Source organism: Cherax quadricarinatus, chromosome 22 (assembly GCF_038502225.1).
Source record: "Cherax quadricarinatus isolate ZL_2023a chromosome 22, ASM3850222v1, whole genome shotgun sequence".
In the NCBI taxonomy this organism is placed as follows: Eukaryota; Metazoa; Arthropoda; class Malacostraca; order Decapoda; family Parastacidae; genus Cherax; species Cherax quadricarinatus.
The window spans coordinates 21,766,098-21,793,577 of record NC_091313.1 but is presented as its reverse complement, the minus strand read 5'-3'; the positions used below and the strand labels follow the sequence as shown (position 1 = coordinate 21,793,577).

General features: G+C 42.9%; 1 protein-coding gene across 2 annotated transcripts in view; it reads left to right on the top strand.

The window, feature by feature from the left end:
• LOC128689739 (endoplasmic reticulum membrane sensor NFE2L1) overlaps positions 1–27,480 on the top strand; it is a 411,774-nt gene that overhangs the window by 210,743 nt on the left and 173,551 nt on the right. The window contains exon 6 of one of the 2 annotated variants that reach the window (XM_070087540.1): positions 24,262–24,348. The exons of the other annotated variant lie outside the window; for it this stretch is intronic. Within the exon in view, the coding sequence (XP_069943641.1) occupies positions 24,262–24,282 (21 nt within the window). The 3' untranslated portion in view covers positions 24,283–24,348. Of the gene's footprint in view, positions 1–24,261; positions 24,349–27,480 lie in introns of those variants that run through there. 2 annotated transcript variants of the gene reach the window in all.

Below are 27,480 nucleotides of genomic sequence, written 5' to 3'. Positions count from 1 at the left end.
AGTAATGAAAGACCTTACAGACTTCCAAAAATGACAAATTGTTGGAGCGCGGAATTACTGGAGTATCGGTCACCAGAATTGCTGCAATGTTCCATGTTTGAAGAGTAACTGTTTCTGTGGTCTTGTTTGCATTCCAATGTGATGGTAAAACTTGCTCAATAAAAGCAGTAGTTGACGCAATGTGTGTGACCGGGACCGTCGAGTATTACAGCGTATTGTGTCAAAATGGTATACGACTACAGCTGTAACAGTGACTCCAGAGCTAAATCAACATCTTGCTAACCTTGTGTCAACCAAAACCGTTCGTCGTGAGCTCCATGCAGTTGAATATCATGGGAGGGTTGCAATTCATAAACCTTTCCCTACAGAAACAAATATTACAGATCGCAAATAATGGTGTAATGACCATAAGAAATGGAGAATGAACCAATGGAAGAACGTTATGTACTGGCCGAGTTTACATCTGGAGACAGCATAAAGAAGCTTATAACCGTGAAGCACGGAGGCTGATCCCAAAATAGATATATTTGTCGATTTTGGGTGACTAGGACCATCTAATGGTACTAACCCTGTTTTTCAGTGGTGGCGCTATCTTCCAAGACTTATAGTGACACTAATTCACACCTCTAGAGTTGTTCAGAATTGGCATGAAGAACATGAAAGTGAAGTCGAGCACCTGGATTGGCCCGACAATCGTCGGATCTAAATAATATCGAGCATCTGTAAAGTAAATTGGAACAGCATGTCAGGAACCGATTTCCTCCAACGTCCTCTTTGGAAGAGTTAAAGCAGAGTTTTGTTTGAGGAATGGCTTAAAATGCCCCTGGATACTATTCAAATGCTATATTAATAAATTTCTCGACGAATTGATGCTGCTTTATCTGCAAATGGAAGACCAACTCCATATTAGAGACAAAAAAATGGTAAATAACAAGGTATTCATATTATTTTGTCAATCTAGTGGTCTAAAGCGTCATGCGTATATATTTTTTTTTTCAACAAGTCGGCCGTCTCCCACCGAGGCAGGGTGACCCAAAAAAGAAAGAAAATCCCCAAAAAGAAAATACTTTCATCATCATTCAACACTTTCACCACACTCGCACATTATCACTGTTTTTGCAGAGGTGCTCAGAATACAAGTCTAGAAGCATACACATATAAAGATACACAACATATCCCTCCAAACTGCCAATATCCCAAACCCCTCCTTTAAAGTGCAGGCATTGTACTTCCCATTTCCAGGACTCAAGTCCGACTATATGAAAATAACCGGTTTCCCTGAATCCCTTCACTAAATATTACCCTGCTCACACTCCAACAGATCGTCAGGTCCCAAGTACCATTCGTCTCCATTCACTCCTATCTAACACGCTCACGCACGCTTGCTGGAAGTCCAAGCCCCTTGCCCACAAAACCTCCTTTACCCCCTCTCTCCAACCCTTTCGAGGACGACCGCTACTCCGCCTTCCTTCCCCTATAGATTTATATGCTTTCCATGTCATTCTACTTTGATCCATTCTCTCTAAATGACCAAACCATATATACGTATATATGTGGTATAAACCTTGGTAATAAATACCGACAAGTTGGTTTAGAAAGACACGTAAGCAAACACTATAACATATTTATTAGAAAACGTTTCGGTCCTGGGACCTTGATCAAGGTCCCAGGACCGAAACGTTTTCTAATAAATATGTTATAGTGTTTGCTTACGTGTCTTTCTAAACGTATATATGTATATATATTATTGTACCTACGGGACAAGTGGTATTGATAAATAGCAAGACTGCACTAGCCAAGGAGTCGAACTCATGCTGTTTTGGTCCGCCTCATGGTGATAGAAAGCGTCATGCGTTTTCTCACCATGAGGCGGGCCAAAACAGCATGGGTTCGACTCCCTCCTTGGCTAGTGCAGTGTTGTTATTGATATATATATATATATATATATATACACGCATACGCACGCACGCTAAAAATTTTCACGTAGGTGATGTGTGGTTGAGTGCATGAGCAGGTGTAGTGGCAAAGTGGGTGGGTTTTATAATTACGCCTTTGAGTTTGTGGTTGGGCTGAGTGAACTCTACTCCTGATCTCACCTCTTAAATTTAGATGAACCGACGTCCATTACTTTCCTATTTTGAACCCGTGTGGGGAGTCCGCATTCATAATGTTATTGTTCACCTCTTTCCATTTCTTTACTAAACTTATGTTAAAGACTTTTTCTTGTGCTATCCCTATGGCTCCCTATCCCTATGGGTGTGTAATTTCCAACCATGTCTTTATGTTTCTGTTACTTCCCTAGCTGTGTCTGCTTTATCCATGCCCTGGAGTATTTTATACATATGTCGTGACCATATCTTCTGGCGACGGAAGCCACACTAGCACGAGCACCCAGTATCCTTTGAAGAAAGAGCTTAGATCTAGGTGAAACACCAGAGGTCTTAAAATGTGCAGACAACTCCTTTGCATATGATATACATCATAGCAATAACCAAAAATTGTAGGCAAGTAGCCCTAATATCACACATTTAGTCTTCCATAAAGAGACGAGACTCCAAATTGTAAATTTTATCTAATAACCCAATCTGCACAACCCAAACCAGCATGCTTATCACAACTGCCAAACCACTATGACAGAATTACGGTGGCATTGAAAGGAAACAGAAACGCACATATGGTGTCCACAGATTTCGCAGTATCATTTGACATATGTGATCATGGGGGGGTCATTGCACACAAAATAAGGACGATGGGTATAATGGGGAAAATAAGCAAGTGGACTTTCAACTTTTTGGCTAGTAAGAAGCTCAGCACCCGAAAGCAGTGTCCTGGTGCCTCTGCTGTTTCTTATCCTCACAGCAGACTTACATAAAAACCACTTGCCAAACTCTTATATCATCATTTGCGGACGATACCAAAATAAGCTTGAAAATCACCTCAGTAGAAGACAAAAATTGCACGAAGCTATAAAGTTTTCTAGTGGGCAGTGCAGACCCTAGTGGGTTTAGAGCTTCTTTTTGACGTTTAATGGTGATAAGCTCCAGCTGCTTAGGTATGGAAAGAATGAAGAACTCAATCAAGACATTGTATACAGAACCCAAAAAGATCATCAAAAAGCACGAAAGGAACACTAGAAAGACCTTGTCATAATTATGTCAGATGAACTTTCTTTTAAAGAACACAATAAGGCAAATATACGAAAGTCAGGAAGATAATGGGGTGGATAACGAGAACTGTCATACGAAGGGATAGTGCCAACGGTGACACTATTCAAATCGCTTGTGTTCTCTCGTTTAAAGTATTGTCCAATGTTGACGTCCCAGTTCAGGGCAGGGGAGATATCAGAGTTGGAACAGATACAGAGATCATTTACGACCTGCATAGAGCTAATAAAGCATTTAAATGATAGGAATGCGTCAGAGTTTTAAATATGTACTCACTGGAGCGGAGGAGAAAGAAATACACGATAATATATATTTGGAAAGTACTGGAGGGTCTAATTCCAAATCTGCACACTGCCATAACATGCTAGAGTGAGATATAGAAAGAAGTGTAAAATAAACCCAGTTAAAAGCAGAATGTATCAGCATTCTTGGTCCCAGATTATTCATCATCTTTCCAAAAGATATCAGAAACACTGCCGTAACAAGTATAGAGGTCTTCAAGAGGAACTGGACAAGTGCCTTCACCAGATGCCGGACCAACCAGGATGTGATGAATGTGTAGACTAGCGGGCAGCCAGCAGCAACAGCCTGGTTGACCATGGAAGCACCAGAAAAATCTGGGCCTGGGGTGGGCTCCTGGAGTAGGAAAACTCTCAAAATTGATCAAAGGTGAAGGTAATGGTAAAGGTGAATTTCCCTCAGCTCAATCACTAGTCTGCCCTCATTGCTTCGGACCTTCTCATGTTTTACTTTATTATTTGGTGAGGGTTCCTCACTGGCGCTGGATACTCAGGAATGGGTTGACAAATGCGAGGTAAAAAAAATTTTTTGTAAAAGGAGAGAGTGTCAAGTGGTGGGAGAGCAGCCGGGTGAGTGCGTGGACTGGTAAGGGGTTTGCTGGCGAGTGCGTGGTCTGGTGTGTGTTTATCGTATTGAGGCAATATGTACACTTGCCGACTCAATGTTTTGTGAGTGATGAGACACCGTTACTGGGTGTGGGTTTGGGCGGTGTGCGAAAGGGTTGCAGAAGCTGTGACCTGACTCACTGGTTATTTCACACGTCAAGGAACAAGAAGTCGCCCGAATTGTACAATAGATACCAGACATATTAAGGAAATATCCTAAATTTGCTTACAACAGATATGACCATTGTACAATCATAAATATAAATCAAGATTTCTTATTTTAACCTTTTTTTCCCCCTAGTTCCTAGGCCTTTTGTGTATCCATGTGCTCTTGCACTACCGACCACAGGATGGATATGAAGTGCAGAATAGACTACCCACTTCTGTGGCAAAATTTAAATCTAGGTTGCATGAGCCCTAAATGCGTCATTGGGAGCTCTGGTGAACACATCACTCAAATTGTGTGCATATATGTTTTTAAATACTGTATATCCACATTCGTCAGTTGTGGTACCAGGGATAAGGCCTCAGCTCCTGGCCCTATCTCTTAGCTGTGTGGATGGAACGACTGCAGGTTTTGTGGTGTAGATATTGATCTTGGTATTCCAGTAACGTGGTGAATGTGAGGCCCCGCATGGAGATACTCTTGAGTGTGGAGAGGAAATTGACGTCTCCAGGAATGTGTACCAGCTATTGTTCCAGCTGGCCCGTGCTGTGGTGGCACTTCCAGTGTATGTGTGTGTACTCACCTAGTTGTGGTTGCAGGGGTCGATTCACAGCTCCTGGCCCTTGGTGTGTGCGTGCCTGCGCGAGTGGTGGGTGCTTGCTTGCTGTTGTTTACCACAGTGTCTCTATATGCTGTATATTTTGATCCACTGAATTTTTGCTGGATCAGCTGTTACTGTAATTAGAAACTAAAAGTGTGTTAGAATCTTGAATAGTTTTAAATGAAAGCGTCAAGGATTTGGTATCATCAAACTAAATTGTTCACTGAAGGTGTAAAAAACATGAACTGTCTCAGTTGTATTATAGGAGGCGTTAGCCTGGTTCATTTTAAAATTCAGAAATGCCACTAACTATATATTTTATAGAGGAGATAAGAACAAAGGCAAAAAAATGTTAAAAAGTTACAAAATATTAATAAGTTTGTGTAGATATCTTAGATTAACATCGCAGGGAATGACAGAGCTGATGAAATGTAGGAACAGAAGTACAACAGGAAAATATAGACTAGATTTAAAAATCTTGCGATGGATTATGTGAGAAGTGTTGGTCAGTTACAGTACAATTGCGTTAGATTATTTGAAAGGTGAAAATAGAAGAGTGGAGACAGTGGTGGTCTTGATTCATTAAGGCTAACTGTTTGTGTGGCAGGTTACTGCAGCAACGCCCAGAGAGGCAAAACAGTGTAAAGTGTGTGTGACGAGGATAAACACACTCTCACACTGTGTTAGAATGCGCCAGATTTCAAGCTGTACAATTTATATAATGTAATCACGTTTTAACTGAGGGTAATATTATTTTACAACATTATGTAGGATTTACTGAACAAAAATTCTTTTAAAACATACACAACGTGCTGTACTTTAGATCCATCTTGGAGTATACAACACTACCATTGATCCCTCGCCTGATAAAGCATATAAAAAACCGGAGAAAATGCAAGAGTTCATGCCGGAACTAAGAGAGGATAATCTACAAGGAGGTGCAGGGGAAATATGATCATCACATGTAAAATTCTCAGAGGATTGGATAGAGTGGTTAGTGACAGGCTGTTTGAGATGTGAGGAGATGCAGGGACATAGAGGGCAGGTAAAACATAAATGAACCATATAGAAATATTAGGATGTACTTTTTCAGCTTTAGGGTGGTGAGTGGAGCACTTCGAATTATTGCCGGAGGAAAGCCCTGCATATTGTTTTAAGAATAGAAATAATGGAGATCTGGCGGTCAGGAATCAGGAAATAGAGACTACACACGATGTTTGTAATATCCATCGAGCAGTACACACCTTTTGTATGGAGTCATCCCATATAAAGCATTTGCTAAAGTTATAGAAGGTCCAGAAGTTTGCAAGAAGACTTGACTTAGAGCTGAAAAAGATAGTGTATGTACAGTGACCCTGGTAAATAAACCTGACGACCCTAGAGCTGAGGAGGGAAAGTGTGGGAATCAGTACAGAGTGCAAATTCCTAACTTGAATTTATAGGGCCGCAATTGAAAGCTAAAAAATATACATGAGTTGTAGGGATGTTAAAAATTTAGCCTCATGTTGGTATAAAAGTGGAATGAGGAAGTTGTAGAAGCACCCTATATTCATTGTTTCAGGAGTAGGTATGCCAGAGCCCTGGAGGCCAGAATCCAGTAAATACCGGTCAAGAAGTGGGGTCAGAAGCTGTCTTTCGACCCCCGCAAACACAACTCTGTGAGAGCTCCACCGACCACCCACTTGCAATGGATTTATATAGCCGATAAAATGACAGTTGTAAAATATGTCGAGGAGGAGACAGTTTGGCGTTTCTTAGAGGAGGTGAGAGTAAATATTCTCCCACCTTCACTGTTACCTGATTTATGGTCCGCTCCCTCAGGGTGGTCCGTTGGAGGAGTGTGTGTGATGGAGGGTGTTATGGGGGAGGTAAGGGTAAGGTGTGTGTTGGAGAGGGATGTGGGTAGGTGGAAGGCCAGGTGTGTGCTGGAGATATTTAAGGTAAAAGGTGTGTGTGGAGAAAAGTGGTCAGTTATGTGGTGCATGATGTTGTGTACGTAAAGTGGGAGGAGGTCAAGTGGGTACGAGGTATAGATGGCGGGAGACAGAGTATGTTGTGAATGTGTTTGAGTGTATGTAGGTGTTGAATTAAGAAAAGGCCAGGCGTTTTATGTATTTTTTTTTTGTGTGTGTGTGCACGCGTATGTGTGTGTAAGAAACCAGAAATTACGTTAAGGTGAATACTAGTTTAGCCATGATAATGCTTTGCCTCCTCTCATCCTCGTTGGTTCTTTGTCATGTTTTAATAGAAGTTCCTCATTTTCAAGACTTCGACTTTGGCCCTCCATGTTTGCATTTACCCATGCAGATCTCTGTTTACTCAAGTCACCTATGATTAATAGTTCTCATTGCCATTCACGCAGCATTTTTTTCGTGGGAGTAGCAGGTTGGCAGACAGCAGCCGTACAGACAGATACTATAATACTGACATATGAGTGGGAAACAGAAGTCTGTTATATGCTCTCCACTCTGATAGGATTGCTGGTTGTTTCCTTAAGTCTCATAAACATGTGAGGTGACACGTAAATCTTACAAAATTCTAATTACATTCAGAAATCAAGTATCTTACATTCCTACGTGTTTTGTTATAGCGTTTCCTTCATTTACGAGGCTCTTGAGACGGCCCGTGATCCTACAACCATTAACACACACACACACACACACACACACACACACACACATATCTGCCCAGTAGTCTGAAAATTTCTTTGTTTCAGAATCTCATCTCTTTATAGCCCCAGTGTTCTCTTATTACAGGGCAACTTCTTTCCTTCCACATCTTTCTTTGACCACATTTATTTATCCTCTTAAGGACACATCTGTTACCATTTCACATTAAAGTCGAGGAGCTGCTTGCTCATTCCGTCCTGCAGCTTGCCGTCAGTTGTTTACCACAGTAGTCTAGCCCTGTCCGCACTTCTTCTTAGGCTTCATATCAGCTTTACATTATTGGCAAACAGAAATATATCACTTGCTTCTTTCCGGTATCATGTGCTTAAATCTTTAACAGTAGCAGTCCTAACATTGACCCTCGGGGTACCCTGCTTATTACCCTAACCCACTGTGACGCATTCCCTCGTAAAGTAACAAAAAAAGGCACAATACCGTGACTGGAACGATACACAAATAACCCGCACATAAAAGAGAGAAGCTTACGACGACGTTTCGGTCCGACTTGGACCATTTACAAAGTCACACTAACCAGAAGTGGAGCAGGACGGCTATATATAGGCAGGAAGAGGTAGTGGTAGTAGTACAAGAATGGTATATAATACCGACAAGATGAAATTAAGACACATGCGCAACACCCGGGCATCTCTATCGTAGACCTGTACTTAACTCAGTGGTGACCTGTACTTAACTCTGTGAAGAAGTGTCTTGTGTGCTCCCCGTGGACTGAACCAAGATGCCCTCCATCGAGCAACTTCACCAGCAGCTTAAGGAAGAACTGAGGGTAGTGAAGATGGAGATACGGCGATTGACCGAGGAAAACAAGAGGATACGTAGTAGTCCTCCTGTTTCGAGTCCTCAGGTCAAGAAGGGATCGTGGTCAGTGGCTGGACAGCAGGGGACGACGAAGTTGACGATCAAGAAGACGAATGGAAAGCCAGAAACGATGAAGAAGAAAGAGACTGCTGTGGAAACTCTTGTGGAAACCTCCAACGCATTCTCGGTGCTACCCGACGAATGTGAGTCGACTACTGGGACCGTCACGACGAACGACAGCAAGGAAGGTAAGAATATTGTTGTTGTTGGTGATAGCCAGGTTAGATACATGGATAGGGCATTCTGCTTGAAGGACAGGAGTAGGAGACAAAGGGTTTGCTTTCCTGGGGCTGGGATGGAGGACATTGTTAGCCGGCTTGACAACATCATGAACGGTAATGGGATCAGTCCTATTATTTGCCTCAGTGCTGGAGGCAATGATGTAGGCAAGCATAGAAGTGAGGATTTAGTTAGAAAGTTCAGGACAGCTATAGACATAATTAGGAAGAAGGGGGGGGGGGCGCCCTGTTATATGTGGCATTTTGCCAAGAAGAGGTGTTGGTAATGAATGGTTGTCCAGAGCAATTGGTATTAATTGTTGGCTGGATAAACACTGTAAGGATAATGCAGTACCATTCATTGACAACTGGGACAACTTCTATGGTCGAAATGACATGTATGCCAGGGATGGGGTTCACTTATCCAGGGCAGGTGTGGGTTTTCTTGCTAACTCAGTTGAGGGGGTTGTTAGGACTTTAAACTAGGATTAGTTAGAGGTATGGGTTTAGAAATGATAAATAATGAGTGTGGATATATTGACTTATGCTCTGATATTAAGAATCTTAATAGTAACTGTCATGGAGTAACTATGGGTATTGATAATTTCAGAAATTGTGTAAAAACAAAGATGAATAGGAAAAATGTGCAGAAGAAAAAACATATGATGGTATTTTATGCTAACAGTCGAAGTGCAAGAAATAAAATTAATGAACTACGTTTGGTAGCATGTGCTGGGAACTTTGATATCATTGCATTAACTGAAACGTGGTATGATTTAAAGAGTCGGGATATGACTGCTGAGTGTAATATTCAGGGATTTAAGTTGTTCAATGTGGATAGATCTAATGGGAAGGGGGGAGGAGTTGCATTATATGTTCGAGAAAATATTAATTGTTGCATAAAAACAGGTATAAAAATAGATGGAGCAGTAACAGAATCTGTTTGGGTAGAATTCGTAGAGGGTCAAGAAAAACTAATTCTAGGTGTAATATACCGACCTCCAGGCTTGGATCACGATAGAGGGAGACTTCTTTGGGACGAAATTGTTAGGGCTTCTAGACACAATAACATAGTCATAGTAGGGGACTTTAACTTTAGTCAAATTGACTGGAATTCTTTGACAGGTAATCTAGAGTCCAGTGACTTTATGGAAATAGTTCAGGACTGTTTTCTGAAGCAGAGCGTAACAGAGCCTACCAGGGGTAATAATTTGCTAGACCTAGTCTTGTCAAATAAGGAAACACTCGTGAATAATCTGGAGATCACTGAAGAGCTTGGCGCAAGTGATCACAAATCCATCACTTTTAGCATTAACTGGGAATGCAAGAATAATGATAATTCAGTAAAAATCCCTGATTTTCGTTCTGCCGATTATAATGGACTTAGGGAACACCTGTCTAATCTTGATTGGGGTTATCTAGCTAATGATTTTATTAACGATGATCATAAGAACATAAGAACGAAGGAACACTGCAGAAGGCCTACTGGCCCATGCGAGGCAGGTCCAAGTCTCCTACCGGCTTAAGCCAATGCACCCAACCTAGTCAGGTCAGGTCACATTGACTTAAGGGAGGAACACGGCAACCGACCTGTTAGCACAAGCTATCAGGTCTAACTCACACCCACCCACATCTACTCATGTATTTATCCAACCTATTTTTAAAGCTACACAACGTTCTGGCCTCTATAACGGTACTTGGGAGTTTGTTCCACTCATCCACAACTCTATTACCAAACCAGTACTTTCCTATATCCTTCCTGAATCTGAATTTTTCCAACTTAAAACCATTGCTGCGAGTCCTGTCTAGGCTAGATATTTTCAGCACACTATTTACATCCCCTTTATTTATTCCTGTCTTCCATTTATACACCTCAATCATATCCCCCCTAATTCTACGTCTTTCTAGAGAGTGCAGTTTCAGGGCCCTTAGTCTATCCTCATAGGGAAGGTTTCTGATACATGGGATCATCTTTGTCATCCTCCTTTGTACATTTTCCAGAGAATTTATATCCATTCTGTAATACGGTGACCAAAACTGTGCAGCATAATCTAAATGAGGCCTAACCAAGGATGTATAGAGTTGAAGAACAACCTGAGGACTCCTATTATTTATGCTTCTTGATATGAAGCCAAGGATTCTATTAGCTTTATTGCGAACACTTATGCACTGTTGTCTTGGTTTCAGATTACTGCTAACCAGAACTCCTAAATCTTTTTCGCAATCCGTAATATTAAGATCTACATTATTTAGTTTATATGTGGCATGGTTATTGTCCTGTCCAACATTTAGAACTTTGCATTTGTCTATATTAAACTGCATCTGCCACTTCTCCGACCACTGCATCAGTCTATTCAAATCTTCCTGGAGTGCTCGAATGTCCTCGTCAGAATGAATTCGACGGCCTATTTTGGTGTCATCGGCAAACTTGCCGATGTCGCTCTTTATGCCCTCATCTATGTCGTTTATGTAGATTGTGAACAGCAGGGGGCCCAACACTGACCCCTGTGGAACACCGCTCGTGACGCTTCCCCACTCTGATTTCTCCCCATAATCATACTTATGATTATGAAGGGATCTGCTTTTATGATTGTTTTCTTAATAATGTACACCGTGCCCAGAGTATATACATTCCCCAGAGAGAAATTAGGTCTAATAATAACGATCCCAAATGGGTTAACAGGAGGCTAAAGCATCTATTAGGGGAGAAAAGGGGAATTTATAGGCGCATCAGAAGAGGAGAGGTTAACCTTACTGACCAATATGTTCAGCTTAAAAGAGAAGTAAAAAAGGCGATTAGAAAGGCTAAACGTGACTATGAAATTAGAGTTGCTAATGAATCAAAGACTAATCCAAAAGGATTCTTTCAAGTGTATAGAACGAAGGTGAAGGAAAAAGTAGGACCTCTGAAAATTGGGAATGGACAGCTGACGGATAACGAACTGGAAATGTGCTCCTTATTTAATGACTATTTTTTGTCAGTTTTTACACAGGAAGATGTAAATGAGATTCCAGTAATTAACAATTATTTAGTTCCTGACGAATTTAAGTTAATTAATATTACTGTCACGAGGGACATGGTTATTAAACAGATAGACAAACTGAAGCGAAATAAGTCCCCGGGACCCGATGAGCTGTTTTCCAGGGTACTTAAGGAATGCAAGATGGAGCTTAGTCAGCCATTAACGAGTGTATTCAATGCGTCCATCCTTACCGGTGTTGTGCCAGAGTTGTGGAAGATGGCTAATGTGGTTCCTATATTCAAATCAGGGGATAAGTCCACTCCTTCAAATTACCGTCCAATAAGCCTGACATCTATAGTGGACAAGTTATTAGAATCAATTATAGCTGACATTATCAAAAGTCACCTTGAAGAGCATAACTTGATAAATGAATCTCAGCATGGATTCACGAGAGGTCGTTCCTGCCTGACAAACTTACTGACGTTCTTCAATAGAACATTTGAGGCAGTTGACAGTGATAAGGAATATGATATTGTTTATTTGGATTTTAGTAAAGCCTTCGATAGAGTACCTCACAAGAGACTCTTAAGAAAAGTGGCAGCTCATGGTATAGGAGGTAAACTTCTAGCATGGATTGAGGCATGGCTTACCAATAGAAAGCAGAGAGTTACCATTAATGGAGTGAAATCTGAATGGGGATTAATCACTAGTGGCGTTCCACAAGGATCAGTTTTAGGCCCTCTCTTGTTCATAATTTACATTAATGACCTTGATGAAGGGATTACGAGTGACATGAGTAAGTTTGCTGAAGAAGTGCCTTGTTTGCTCCCGTGGACTGAACCAAGATGCCCTCCATCGAGCAACTTTACCAGCAACTTAAGGAAGAATTGAGGGCAGCGAAGATGGAGATACGGCGATTGACCAAGGAAAACAAGAGGATTCGTAGTAGTCCTCTTGTTTCGAGTCCTCAGGTCAAGAAGGGATCGTGGTCAGTGGCTGGACAGCAGGGGACGACGAAGTTGACGATCAAGAAGACGAATGGAAAGCCAGAAACGAAGAAGAAAGAGACTGCTGTAGAAACTCCTGTGGAAACCTCCAACGCATTCTCGGTGCTACCCGACGAATGTGAGTCGACTACTGGGATCGTCACGACGAACGACAACAAGGAAGGTAAGAATATTGTTGTTGTTGGGGATAGCCAGGTTAGATACATGGATAGGGCATTCTACTTGAAGGACAGGAGTAGGCGACAAAGGGTATGCTTTCCTGGGGCTGGGATGGAGGACATTGTTAGCCGGCTTGACAACATCATGAACGGTAATGGGGTCAATCCTATTATTTGCCTCAGTGCTGGAGGCAATGATGTAGGCAAGCATAGAAGTGAGGATTTAGTTAGAAAGTTCAGGACAGCTATAGACATAATTAGGAAGAAGGGGGGGCGCCCTGTTATATGTGGCATTTTGCCAAGAAGAGGTGTTGGTAATGAATGGTTGTCCAGAGCAATTGGTATTAATTGTTGGCTGGATAAACACTGTAAGGATAATGCAGTACCATTCATTGACAACTGGGACAACTTCTATGGCCGAAATGACATGTATGCCAGGGATGGGGTTCACTTATCCAGGGCAGGTGTGGGTTTTCTTGCTAACTCAGTTGAGGGGGTTGTTAGGACTTTAAACTAGGATTAGTTAGAGGTATGGGTTTAGAAATGATTAATAATGAGTATGGATATATTGGCTTATGCTCTGATATTAAGAATCTTAATAGTAACTGTCATGGAGTAACTCTGGGTAATGATAATTTCAGAAATTGTGTAAAAACAAAGATGAATAGGAAAAATGTGCAGAAGAAAAAACATATGATGGTATTTTATGCTAACAGTCGAAGTGCAAGAAATAAAATTAATGAACTACGTTTGGCAGCATGTGCTGGGAACTTTGATATCATTGCATTAACTGAAACGTGGTATGATTTAAAGAGTCGGGATATGACTGCTGAGTGTAATATTCAGGGATTTAAGTTGTTCAATGTGGATAGATGTAATGGGAAGGGGGGAGGAGTTGCATTGTATGTTCGAGAAAATATTAATTGTTGCATAAAAACAGGTATAAAAATAGATGGAGCAGTAACAGAGTCTGTTTGGGTAGAGTTTGTGGAGGGTCAAGAAAAACTAATTCTAGGTGTAATATACCGACCTCCAGGCTTGGATCACGATAGAGGGAGACTTCTTTGGGACGAAATTGTTAGGGCTTCTAGACACAATAACATAGTCATAGTAGTAGCTTTAAACTTAATGGAAGGGGCAAGATTATTAAGAGCTTCAAGAAAAGGTTGGAAGAGACTGGAGTCATGAGGCCACAGAGCAAAGATGTCATCCACATAGCGGAGCCAGAGTGAAGGTTGCACATCGAGGGTAGGAAGAAGAACAGTCTCGAAGTATTCCATGTAAAGATTAGCAAGGACAGGAGAGAGAGGAGAGCCCATAGCGACACCGAAGGTTTGAGAATAATATTTCCCTTGGAAGGAAAAGGAATTAGAGTCCACACAGAGGCGGATAAGATCAAGAAAGACATCAGTAGGTATAGGGAGATGTAGAAACCCTTCATGGGCCTTCTCTCAAGGAAATCAAGGACATCATCAAGAGGGACATTGGTGAAGAGGGACTCAACGTCAAGACTAAGCATCTTATAGGTTGGGAGAGAGCGAGCCCGTTCAATGAAGTCTTGAGAGTGACGGAGGTGGGCAGGAGAAAAAGTACCAAGAAAGGGAGTGAGGGTTTTGGCCAGCCAAGAAGCAAGAGAATAAGAGACAGAACCTCTAGAGGATATGATAGGACGAAGAGGAATATCAGGTTTATGAGTTTTGGGAAGGCCATAGAAATAGGGAAGAGAGGGACAGATGACACGAAACCGTTGAACAAGGTCAAAGTCAGGAGGACAGAGGTCGGAGAGAGTCCTTAGTTTCTTGTTGAAAGTTATCTTGATGCGATCAAGAGGGTTTGAAACGAGAGGAGTGTAGGTACGTGAGTCAGAGAGCAAGACATCAGCTTTACGGAGGTAATCCTCGCGATTAAGGATAACTACCGAATTACCTTTGTCAGAAGATAGTACGACAATGTTAGTGTTGGATTTAAGAGAGGAAGGGGCAAGTTGGTAACGGCGCGGAAGGTGGTGATTCTTAGAAAACAGACTTAACAAGAGCAGGAAGGAGAGCGCCACGAAAAGTGGACAAGTCAGGAAGATTACGGGAGCGAGATTGACGAAAGGAATCAAAAGAGCTAATCAGGGAAATACCAGCGCGAGGAGTAGGCGAAGTGGCAAAGGAAAGGCCAAAACCAAGAAGTTACTTCTTGTCTTCTTTAAAATACTCTTTAATCCAGTGGAGTGTTTTAGAAGTTTTGACATTACGAATGTGAGATAGTGACATGTAGTTCAGTTTCCTGTCTCTCCCCCCTGCTTGAATATAGGCATCACATAAGGATATTTCTAGTCCTCTCACATCTGTTTCTAGCCATTTATTGAAGATCTCTGTGCTCAGGCAGATGTGTTGTCAGATCCTGTTTCTTTTACTGTGTCAAGCTTCTTTAGTAGCTTGGTATTCGTTTAAGCACAACTGCAGTTTTTTTTTTTTTTTTTTTTTTTTTTTTTTTTTGGTAGAGACGCGTCGTTAATTACAAGGCAGTGGTAGACCAACTACTGAAAATTTACTAATGACTTGTGCGGTATATTCTGACAGCGTATCTAACCTGAATGACGAGGATGGAGAGAGATTCCATCAAGATGTTGCAACAGTGGAAACATGCCCCGAGGATAAGCGGCATCTAATAATGCTTGCTGATTCCTGTTGGATGTTGCAAACAGACCAGACAACCAATGTTTACATGTTAAAATTCTTCACACATGTTAACAGATGTGGCTTTGATTTAATTAAAAATCTTTTGGGTTTTCTTCTGTCTCACTAATTGCATATTGGAGCTCTTTATATGTGTAATGAAATATAGCTAATAATTTACACATTATAAAATTATATCAATTTCAAGAAAATGTGATATGCTACTCAATATGCTACTCGAAAGCTGTTTATATATTCTTAATCAGCATAGTTGATTTACTTAATACGACATCAAATGGTACATGTATATTTTGAAACTTAAAGTATCGTTGTACACTATCCTCTCCTTTCAGCCACTTGCTTACTGTTCAGCCACTTGGCTGAGACACTTCTAGCCCTGTTGTAAACGTGGCATGCGTGTTGCAGAGTCCAGCACGTGGCAGGCTTGTTGAAGAGTGCAGCACGTGGCAGGGACACAGGTAGTGGTGGTGAGGGTGTTGGGTGTTGCGTGTCGTTATTACTACTGCTGCAGGTTTATGAGGTAGTTGCCTGTGCGCCGCTTGACTCTGTAAACAGTCCCACCTGATGGCTAAATCATATTGAATATTGGCAGAGCACTTCCATTGTGGTTGTCAGGATTCATACCACCATCATCATCTTTACGTTAATGATAAACTTTAAGTAGCGATGGCCTGGTAATTTTATGACCGCTTGCCAATGATATATTTGGGCGCGTGGAGAGGTGTCATTACGGGTAATTTACTGGCTGGAGCTTGAGTAGTGAGCGTGTGGTTGAGTGTGACGAGGCTCTAATCGTCAGCTTTGTGACGGACAGCGTACTTCTTAATGCTGATGCAAGGAGTGGAGTTATTGTTCTCAAGTTGCATTTGTGTGTGGGCGGGTATCCTCAGCTGTGATAGTCTGCCACCAGAGGAAGGGGCGTAGTAAACGTTATCTGATGTGTCTGAACAGGGGATATATATGTAGTGTCCTCGGTTTGTCTTTTTGGGGCTTCACTTGTGCCGGCGACTCTTACGACTAGTCAACCGGCATTACTGTTTTCGGGCCATCCGAGTTCTCATAACTACTCCTTCAACTCTGTATGGAACTCCATACCATCCTGAGACTGAAAAACATGGATTCAATGCGGCCCTTGTTGCTCTTAATAATTTTTTCTTCCATTTGCTGACGTATTCCCGATCCTATTAGTTCATCTGGCTTAGCGCTTCTTTTTTATTATTATAATAATAATAATAATAATAATAATAATATTAGTTCATCTGATTATTTTTTTGTCGTAATCAATTTCCAGTTAGTCCTTATTTCTTTCATATTCGTCAGGTTTAGTTTCTATCGTCTTCTTCTACTGCACAACTTCCAGCTTTTAGATCTTTTTACGCCTTCAAACGAGACTGATCAGAGGCTTCATGCCTCTGAAGGTGTGGCTTCCATACTGGCGTTACATATTCCAATATGGGTCTGACATACACGATGTACAGAATCTTGAACAATTCCTTACTAAGGTGTCGAAAAGCTGTTCTTAGGTTTGCCAGGCGCCCATATGCTGCAGCAGTTGTTTGGTTGATGATCACCTCAGATGTGCTCGGTATTGTACTCACCCTAAAATCCTTTTCCTTGAGTGATATTTGCAGTCTTTGCCTCCCCCTCCCCCCAGCCTGTACTTTGTCTGCGGTCTTGTTTGTCCTTTCCCAGTCTTCATGGGTTAAACTCCAGGAATCAGTTGTTGGACCAGGCTTGCAGCCTGTCCCGATCCCTTTGTGGTTCTATCTGATCCTCATCCGTTTGAATTCTTCTCATTAGATTCACGTCGTCTGCAAACAGGGACACCTCTGAATCTATCCCTTCCGTCATGTCATTCACATATACCAGAAACAGCACCAGCCCTAGGACTGACCCCAGTGGAACCCCGCTCGTCACAGGTGCCCACTTGGAAACCTCGTCACGTACCATCACTCTTTGTTTTCTTCCTGTCAGTTATTCTCTGATCCATTGCAGTGCCTTTCCTGTTATTCCTGTCTGCTTCTCTAGCTTTTGCACTAATCTCTTGTGTGGAACTGTATCGAATGCCTTCTTACAGTCCAAAAATACAATCTAATCCCCCGCTTCCCTCCCTCTCTTCTTGTCTTACTTCTGTCACCTTGTCGTAGAATTCCAGTAGGTATCTGACGCAGGATTTCTCTTCCCTGAAACCGTGCTGGTTATCATTTATAAGCTCATTCCTTTCTAGGTGCTCCACCGCTCTTCTGATAATCTTCTCAATGACTTTGCATACTATACATGCCAGAGACATTAGTCTGTAGTTTAATGCTCTCTCTCTGTCTGTCTGTCTGTCTCTCTCTTTCTCTCTCTCTCTCTCTCCCCTTTAAAACTGGGACTACGTTTGCTGTCTTCCACACCTCGGGTTTCGATAGATGTGTGTGTGTGTGTGTACTCACCTAGTTGAGGTTGCGGGGGTCGAGTCCGAGCTCCTGTGTGTGTGTGTGTGTGTGTGTGAATGGGTAGGTGGTTGGGTTTTAAGATGGAAAGAAGGAAATAAAAGAGGGATGGATTTTAGATACTACGTTCCGAGTTCTTCGAATTGTTTATATTAGACGCCCAGGTGAAATGTGTGGAAATGCGTCTGATGACTTACACCTTTACGACAGATAAGAGCTTCCTTCAATCTCTGTGGCTCCTGCAAACTCTCCATAACATAAGAGCAGCATCAAGTGATTCTGAAAAGGAGTGTTGGCACATTGCTTGCAATAAGTTGCTTATAAGTTTGATGCTCAGTTGACAAAAGTAAGTCTAAATATAAAGAGCAAAGGGTTGCAGGTGTGTGATGCGGAATGTGTAGAATCATATGACCTCGAAATGGCAGTACATAATTGAAGTAAGAACTGGAAAGTGTGGGTTATTATACTCCACAGGGAGTCGCCTCAGGATGAGACTCGTCAGCGGTTAGTATTCTGCGTTGTGTGTGGCCGCGCGCGCACACATACACACACACACACACACACACACACACACACACACACACACACACACACACACACACACACACACACACACACACACACACACACACAGAGAGAGAGAGGGAGAGAGGAGGAAGACAGTCAAAGACCAAGTGATCAGGCTGAGGAAAGGTGGGGAACTTACAAGAAACGATCACGAGGTATGTGAGGAGCTCAACAAGAGATTTAAGGAAGTGTTTACAGTAGAGACAGGAAGGGCTCTGGGAAGACAGCACAGAGGGTAACACCAACATGGAATATACCAACAAGTGTTGGATGACATACAAACAACGGAGGAGGAGGTGCAGAAGCTGCTAAGTGACCTTGACACCTCAAAGGCAATGGAACCGAACAACATCTCTCCGTGGGTCGTTAGAGAAGGAACAGAGACGCTGTGTGTGCCACTAGCCACAGTTTTCAATACATCCCTTGAAACTGGGCAACTACCTGAGGTATGGAAGACGGCAAATGTAGTCCTCATTTTTAAGAAAGAAGACAGAAATGAGGCACTAAACTACAGACCAGTGTCTCTGACGTGTATAGCATGCAAAGTCATGGAGAAGATTATCAGGAGGAGAGTGGTGGAGCACCTGGAATGGAACAAGATTATAAACGACAACCAGCACGGATTCATGGAAGTCAAATCCTGTGTCACAAACCTTCTGGAGTTTTATGGCGAGGTAACAGACGTAAGACACGAGAGAGAGAGAGAGAGAGAGAGAGAGAGAGAGGTGGGTTGATTGCGTTTTCCTGGACTGCAGGAAGGCCTTCGACATAGTTCCTCACAAGAGATTAGTGCAGAAACTGGAGGATCAGGCACGTATAACAGGAATGGCACTGCAGTGGATCAGAGAATACCTGACAGGGAGGCAACAACGAGTCGTGGTACGTGAAGAGGTATCACAGTGGGCGCCTGTGACGAGCGGGGTCCCAAAGGGGTCAGACCTAGGACCAGTGCTATTTTTTATATATTTGAAGGACATGACGGAAGGGATGGACTTCGAAGTGTCCCTGTTCGCAGATGATGTGAAGTTAATGAAAAGAATTAAATCAGATGAGGATCAGGCAAGACTACAAAGAGACCTAGACAGGCTGGACACATGGTCCAGCAACTGGCTTCTCGAATTCAACCCTGCCAAATGCAAAGTCATGAAGGTTGGGGGAAGAACAAATAAGACCGCAGAGTATAGGCTAGGCGGACAAAGACTGCAAACCTCACTCAAGGAGAAAAGTCTTGGGGTGACCATAACACCGAACACATCTCTGGAAGCACACATCAATCAGATAACTGTTGCAGCATATGGGCTCCTGGCAAACCTGAGAATAGCGTTCCGATACCTTAGTAAGGTATCATTCAAGATACTGTACACTGTGTATGTCAGGCCCATACTGGAGTATGCAGCACAAGTTTGGAACCCACACCTGGTCAAGCACGTCAAGAAATTAGAGAAAGTACAAAGGTTTGCAACAGGGCTAGTTCCGGAGCTCAGGGGAATGTTCCACGATGAAAGGTTGAGGGAAATCGGACTGACAACACTGGTGGACAGGAGGGTCAGAGAAGACATGATAACGACATACAAAATACTGCGTGAAATAGATAAGGTGGACAGAGACAGGATGTTCCAGAGAGGGGACACAGAAACAAGGGGTCACAATTGGAAGCTGAAGACTCAGACGAGTCACAGGGATATTAGGAAGTATTTCTTTAGTCAGAGTCGTCAGGAAGTGGAATAGCCTAGCAAGTGATGTAGTTTAGGCAGGAACCATACACAGTTTTAAGATGAGGTATGACAAAGCTCAGGAAGCACTGAGAGAGAGGACCTAGTAGCGATCAGTGAAAAGGCGGGGCCAGGAGCTGAGTATCGACCCCTGCAACCACAATTAGGCGAGTACACACACGCACACACACACACACAAACTTGTCAGGAAGACAGCAGCGAGTCATGGTACGTGACGAGGTGTCAGAGTGGGTGCCTGTGACCAGCGGGGTTCCACAGGGGTCAGTCCGAGGACCAGTGCTGTTTCTGGTATTTGTGAACGACATGACGGAAGGAATAGTCTCCGAAGTGTCCCTGTTTGCAGATGACGTGAAGTTGATAAGAAGAATTCATTCGATCGAAGACCAGGCAGAATTACAAAGGGATCTGGACAGGCTGCAGACCTGGTCCAGAAATTGGCTTCTTGAGTTCAACCCCACCAAGTGCAAAGTCATGAAGATTGGGGAAAGGCTAAAAAGACCGCAGATGGAGTACAGTCTAGGGGGCCAGAGACTACAAACCTCACTCAAGGAAAAAGATCTTGGGGCGAGTATAACACTAGGCACATCTCCTGAAGCGCACATCAACCAAATAACTGCTGCAGCATATGGGCGCCTAGCAAACCTCAGAACAGCATTCCGACATCTTAATAAGGAATTGTTCAGGACCCTGTACACCGTGTACGTTAGGCCCATATTGGAGTACGCGGCACCAGTTTGAAACCCACACCTAGCCAAGCACGTAAAGAAACTAGAGAAAGTGCAAAGGTTTGCAACAAGACTAGTCCCAGAGCTAAGGGGTATGTCCTACCAAAAGAGGTTAAGGGAAATCGACCTGACGACACTGGAGGACAGGAGAGATAGGGGGGACATGATAACGACATACAAAATACTGAGAGGAATTGACAAGGTGGACAAAAACAGGTTGTTCCAGAGATGGGACACAGCAACAAGGGGACACAGTTGGAAGTTGAAGACACAGATGAATCACAGGGATGTTAGGAAGTATTTCTTCAGCCACAGAGTAGTCAGGAGGTGGAATAGTTTGGGAAGCGATGTAGTGGAGGCAGGATCCATACATAGCTTTAAGCAGAGGTATGATAAAGTTCACGGTTCAGGGAGAGTGACCTAGTAGCGACCAGTGAAGTGTCCCTGTTCGCAGATGACGTGAAGTTGATGAGAAGAATTAAATCGGACGAGGATGAGGCAGGACTGCAAAGAGACCTGGAGAGGCTGGACATGTGGTCCAGTAACTGGCTTCTCGAATTCAATCCAGCCAAATGCAAAGTCATGAAGATTGGGGAGGGGCAAAGAAGACCGCAGACAGAGGATAGGCTAGGTGGACAAAGACTACAGACCTCACTCAGGGAGAAAGACCTTGGGGTGACCATAACACCGAGCACATCACCGGAGGCACACATCAACCACATAACCGCTGCAGCATACGGGCGCCTGGCAAACCTGAGAATAGCGTTCCGATACCTTAATAAGGAATCGTTCAAGACACTGTACACTGTGTATGTTAGGCCCATACTGGAGTATGCAGCACCAGTCTGGAACCCACACCTGGTCAAGCACGTCAAGAAGTTAGAGAAAGTACAAAGGTTTGCAACAAGGCTAGTCCCAGAGCTCAAGGGAATGTCGTACGAGGAAAGGTTAAGGGAAATCGGACTGCCGACACTGGAGGACAGAAGGGTCAGGGGAGACATGATAACGACTTACAAGATACTGCGGGGAATAGACAAGGTGGACAGAGATAGGATGTTCCAGAGAGGGGACACAGGGACAAGGGGTCACAACTGGAAGCTGAAGACTCAGACGAGTCACAGGGACGTTAGGAAGTATTTCTTCAGTCATAGAGTTGTCAGCAAGTGGAATAGCCTAGCAAGTGAAGTAGTGGAGGCAGGAACCATACATAGTTTTAATAAGAGGTATGACAAAGCTCAGGAAGCAGAGAGAGAGAGGACCCAGTCGCGATCAATGAAGAGGCGGGGCCAGGAGCTAAGTCTCGACCTCTGCAACCACAATTAGGTGAGTACAATTAGGTGAGTACACACACACACACGCACACACATTCATTCATTTTGGCAAGATGAACAGGGCCAGAATGTTTCCGAGATGAGATACAGGAACAAGATGGCACAACTAGAAGTTGAAAACTCAGATGAGGTACAGGGATGTTAGGAAGTATTTTTTCAGCCTTAGAGTTGCCAGAAAGTGGAACAATCTAGATAGTGACGTAGTAGAGGCAGGATGCATATATCGCTGTAATTAAGAAGAGGTACGATAAGGGTTTTGGAACCGAGAGTGAGCCTAGTAGCGACCATCAGAGAGGAGAGGCCAGGAGCTGTGACTCGACCCATGCAACCACATATAGGTGAGCATATAGGTGAATACCACACCATGCTCGCTCACACTCAGTCTCTGTCTCTTTCTCACTGTCACTTCAAAACATCCTGCTGTGTTCATTGTACCATTCACACATACGTCAGTGACACTCCTGGTTGAGAAATGCTAGAGAATACGACAACCCCTGGAGCGTCAGTCTGAGCCCACCACTTCTCCAGCTCAAGTGTCTTGATTGACACACCACGACTCTCAATAACTGCTTCCTAAACTTTAGGAATTATCCGGATTTTTACTCCTCCTTGAGCATCAGTGAATCCTTGAATAAATATCTGCATAGTGATTTATCTTTGAAAGTGGGAGGGCATTATAAAGATAGCATAGAGGAGTGTCCGTCTCCGTGATGGAGATAACCACCCATCACTCCCATGCATATCGCTCTTTCTCCGATAAATACACATCCGCAACCAGGAAACCTGTTCGTGGGATTTTTTTTTTCAGCGTTTGTTGAAAACAACTTGGATTGGGTGACGTGGTTTGTTTATATTTTCCTTTCCCGGGTGTGGGTCGGATCTTGTGAAGGGTTGTGTTGCAGTGTGTATTTATACTGGCTCTGTGGTCTTTCTGAATTTTCGCTCTTGTGAAGGGTTGTGTTGCAACGTGTGTATATACTGACTTTGTGGTCTTAATGAGTTTTCGCTGTTGTGAAGGGTTGTGTTACAGCGTGTGTTGATACTGACTCTGGTCTTACTGCGTTTTCGCTCTTGTGAAGGGTTGTGCTGCAGCTTGTATTTATACTGGCTCTGTGGTCTTGCTGTGTGTTCCCTCGCCACCAACCTGCTCTCTCCCTGCTCCAGATAGCCTCAGTGAATAATAGTTAACGGGGCTCTTGTACTGTGGATGCCTTAGGTCAGTGGCCGTCGTCTGCGACTCCTATCTGTACCTGCAACTATTGGTATTCAAGGTGAAATATGCATAATGCATTTAAAGCCAGTATTGTCTTGCCTGTTTACATTCATGTCCACGTGGTGCTCGTGGCCAAAGAGACACTATTCGTGGCCAGCGTAGTGTTGTTCCTGGCCACAGGTAAAGTACACAGTTGTGATCTTCGTTCTTGTAGAAACTCAATAAAATTAGCAGTTTTCCTGAGTGACGGCTTCCCGCGTACGTTTTAGGCTAGTGATACCTTGTCGACGAGTAATGGGAGTTATGCATTCTTCAAGTACAAAGAAAGAGAGAGACTCAGATTCCATCATGCAGGGTTGTGATAGCATATCTTGCAACGTCCATAATCTGCGTAATAGAGACGTATGGTTAAAATAATACCTTGTTCAATAATGTAAGGATTTTTCCTCTAATATGAGTTATAAGTTGTAAGAAGTATTGAGAAATAGAAAGATTGAGAGGGCAGCATTAATGGGATGTGGCAAGGTGTGACGCTGTAGTTGGTAGGTGCGAAAAAGGCGTGCTGGAGGGCGGCAGTCCGCTCCAGGAAGACGCCATTGGTCAGCGCTTTTTATTGGGAAAGTGGAGAAAAAAAGTTTGGCTCTCGCATTTTTGTAAATTCCAAGTATGAAAACCAGTCTGGGGGTTGTAGGCGATTGAGGCGGAGGAAGGAGGAAGCAGAGTTGGCTGCGTTCGCGCATGCGACCACGCACATACATATATACATACATAAACACATAGAAGATCAATGTAAAATGAAACTCCACTCAAATACTGATATCATGTTTTCTTTATGTTGCACAGGTAAGACTACTTGCAGACTGAGGCTCAGGGCAGAGCGATGCGCACCGTTAACGCCACACACTCTTTTAAAGGTACAATTATTTTTATTCATTTTATAAACGAAATTATTGTTTTCTTGCCAGCCGGAGGTTGGTTGCAGGTGATGAATCTCTCCGCTAATTTGGTCAAACGTACATCGGTGACGTAGTGTTTTTTTTTTTTTTTTTTTTTTTCAAAAATTATGTTCTGTGTGCGTTGGTGGTTATTACAGGTTATGGATTTGGTCAATTTGATTCTCCTATGTGGATAACCCATTTTTTTGTGTCCTGCTGTCAAGCATTCATCTCGTACTACGTGTTTTGTATCGACTCTTTCTTATATCTGCTCCTCCCTTCCATTGTTTTCTGTTTTGAAGCAGTTTCTCTCTGCATTTACTCGTTTTTTGTGTTACGCTTTAGCTGAATGTGTCTTTAAGTGGTGTGTGGGCATTTTAGGTCATAGCACTGTCTGGGTGATGTTTTGCACATCCCTGGTTCTCAATAGCTGCATTCATTAGCGAAACGACAATGTCCTATTTTTTCAGCATATTTACGTTTCCTGGTGCGCGGATATATCTGCTTGCCTTTCAGTTTATTGTTACACAGCTAATTTATCTGCCTTTTGTTGTAGTTTCCATATCTGCCTTTCGTTGAAAATTTCCATATTTGTCTTTTGAAAGTTTCCATATCTGTCTTTTGTAGTTTCCATATCAGCCTGTTATCGTTGCATAGTTAATATAGCTAATATAGGTGCACATTATTATTGGATAGTTAACATATCTGACTATTCCCGTGGCGCAGTGTTTATATTTTGAGGTTGACGAACCCTGTGATGTTTTCCATCTCTCTTTCTCTCTCTATCTCCCTCTGTTTCATCTAGTTATGACGCTTGCATTTGTTATGGTGCGTATCATCATTTCGCTTCCTGAATCTTTATTTGGTTGCCTCTCTCTCTCGTTCTTCTTGTATTGATGTTATATAAACTCTAGTAATAGTAGTAATAGTAGTTGTAGTATATTTGACCCATATACAAGACTATGTTTTCACTTCGTAGACTCTTCAGGTTCTTTTCATTTTCGTAGGGGTCGGCCTAGGAAAGGGTGGAGGGAGGGGGTAAAGGAGGTTTTGTGTGTGAGGGGTTTGGACCTCCAACAAGCGTGCGTGAGCGTGTTAGACAGGAGCGAATGGAGTCAAATGATTTTTAGGACTTAACGTGCTGTTGGAGTGTAAGCTAGGTGACATTTATGAAAGGATTCAAGGAAACCGGCAGGCCGGACTTAAGTCCTGGAGATGGGAAGTACAGTGTCTGCACTGTGAAGGAGGGGTGTTAATGTTGCAGTTTTATAACTGTAGTGTTAGCATGCCTCTGGCAAGACAGTGATGGAGTGAATGATGATGAAAGTTTTTCTTTTTAGGGCCTTGGTGGGAAACGGCCGGTGTTAATTATATATATATATATATATATATATATATATATATATATATATATATATATATATATATATATATATAATGGAAAATTAAATTTCTGTATAATGTTGTACTAATTGCGCCCGAGAAGGCATGTGAAACCTCTCATTATATATTTCACAAAGGATTCCTTTTCTTTTTTAAATTAAAGAGTTTGATCAATTACATTGAGTTTTATATGACGACTTATTTCTAGGTTTTTACTTGTTCCAATGGATGCAGTATATATACTCTCCATAAAAATCCTGTTTTTGGCTGACCAGCCATTGTTGGTACATGTTAATTATTACGGGGAGTATTGTGTTGTAGGTCAGGGTGAAGTGTTGCAGTGATGGTGATGTGGTCCAGGTCAAGGTGATGTGTTGCAGGTCAAGGGGATGTGTTGCAGGTCAAGGTGTTATGTTACAGGTTAAGGCGTTGTGTTACAAGTGAAAGTGAAGTGTTAAAAGTTCATTATGGTGTGTTGCAGGTGAAGGTGGTGTGGTACAAGTTATGATGGTGTGTTGCAGGTGAAGGTGGTGTGGTACAAGTTATGATGGTGTGTTGCAGGTGAAGGTGGTGTGGTACAAGTTATGATGGTGTGTTGCAGGTGAAGGTGGTGTGGTACAAGTTATGATGGTGTGTTGCAGGTGAAGGTGGTGTGGTACAAGTTATGATGGTGTGTTGCAGGTGAAGGTGGTGTGGTACAAGTTATGATGGTGTGTTGCAGGTGAAGGTGGTGTGGTACAAGTTATGATGGTGTGTTGCAGGTGAAGGTGGTGTGGTACAAGTTATGATGGTGTGTTGCAGGTGAAGGTGGTGTGGTACAAGTTATGATGGTGTGTTGCAGGTGAAGGTGGTGTGGTACAAGTTATGATGGTGTGTTGCAGGTGAAGGTGGTGTGGTACAAGTTATGATGGTGTGTTGCAGGTGAAGGTGGTGTGGTACAAGTTATGATGGTGTGTTGCAGGTGAAGGTGGTGTGGTACAAGTTATGATGGTGTGTTGCAGGTGAAGGTGGTGTGGTACAAGTTATGATGGTGTGTTGCAGGTGAAGGTGGTGTGGTACAAGTTATGATGGTGTGTTGCAGGTGAAGGTGGTGTGGTACAAGTTATGATGGTGTGTTGCAGGTGAAGGTGGTGTGGTACAAGTTATGATGGTGTGTTGCAGGTGAAGGTGGTGTGGTACAAGTTATGATGGTGTGTTGCAGGTGAAGGTGGTGTGGTACAAGTTATGATGGTGTGTTGCAGGTGAAGGTGGTGTGGTACAAGTTATGATGGTGTGTTGCAGGTGAAGGTGGTGTGGTACAAGTTATGATGGTGTGTTGCAGGTGAAGGTGGTGTGGTACAAGTTATGATGGTGTGTTGCAGGTGAAGGTGGTGTGGTACAAGTTATGATGGTGTGTTGCAGGTGAAGGTGGTATGGTACAAGTTATGATGGCGTGTTGCAGGTGAAGGTGGTGTGGTACAAGTTATGATGGTGTGTTGCAGGTGAAGGTGGTGTGGTACAAGTTATGATGGTGTGTTGCAGGTGAAGGTGGTCTAGGTGAAGGTGGTGTGGGAGTGAGCGCTGAGGTCGAGGCTCCTGTGTGTTTACATAGCGGGGGTCGAACTGTTGTCTTAACCCTCATCCTTCTAAACCCTCACCCAGGCTACACCTGACACTACACCCAGGCTACACTTGACACTGCACCCAGGATACGCCTGATACTACACCCAGGCTACACCTGATACTGCACCCAGGATACACCTGA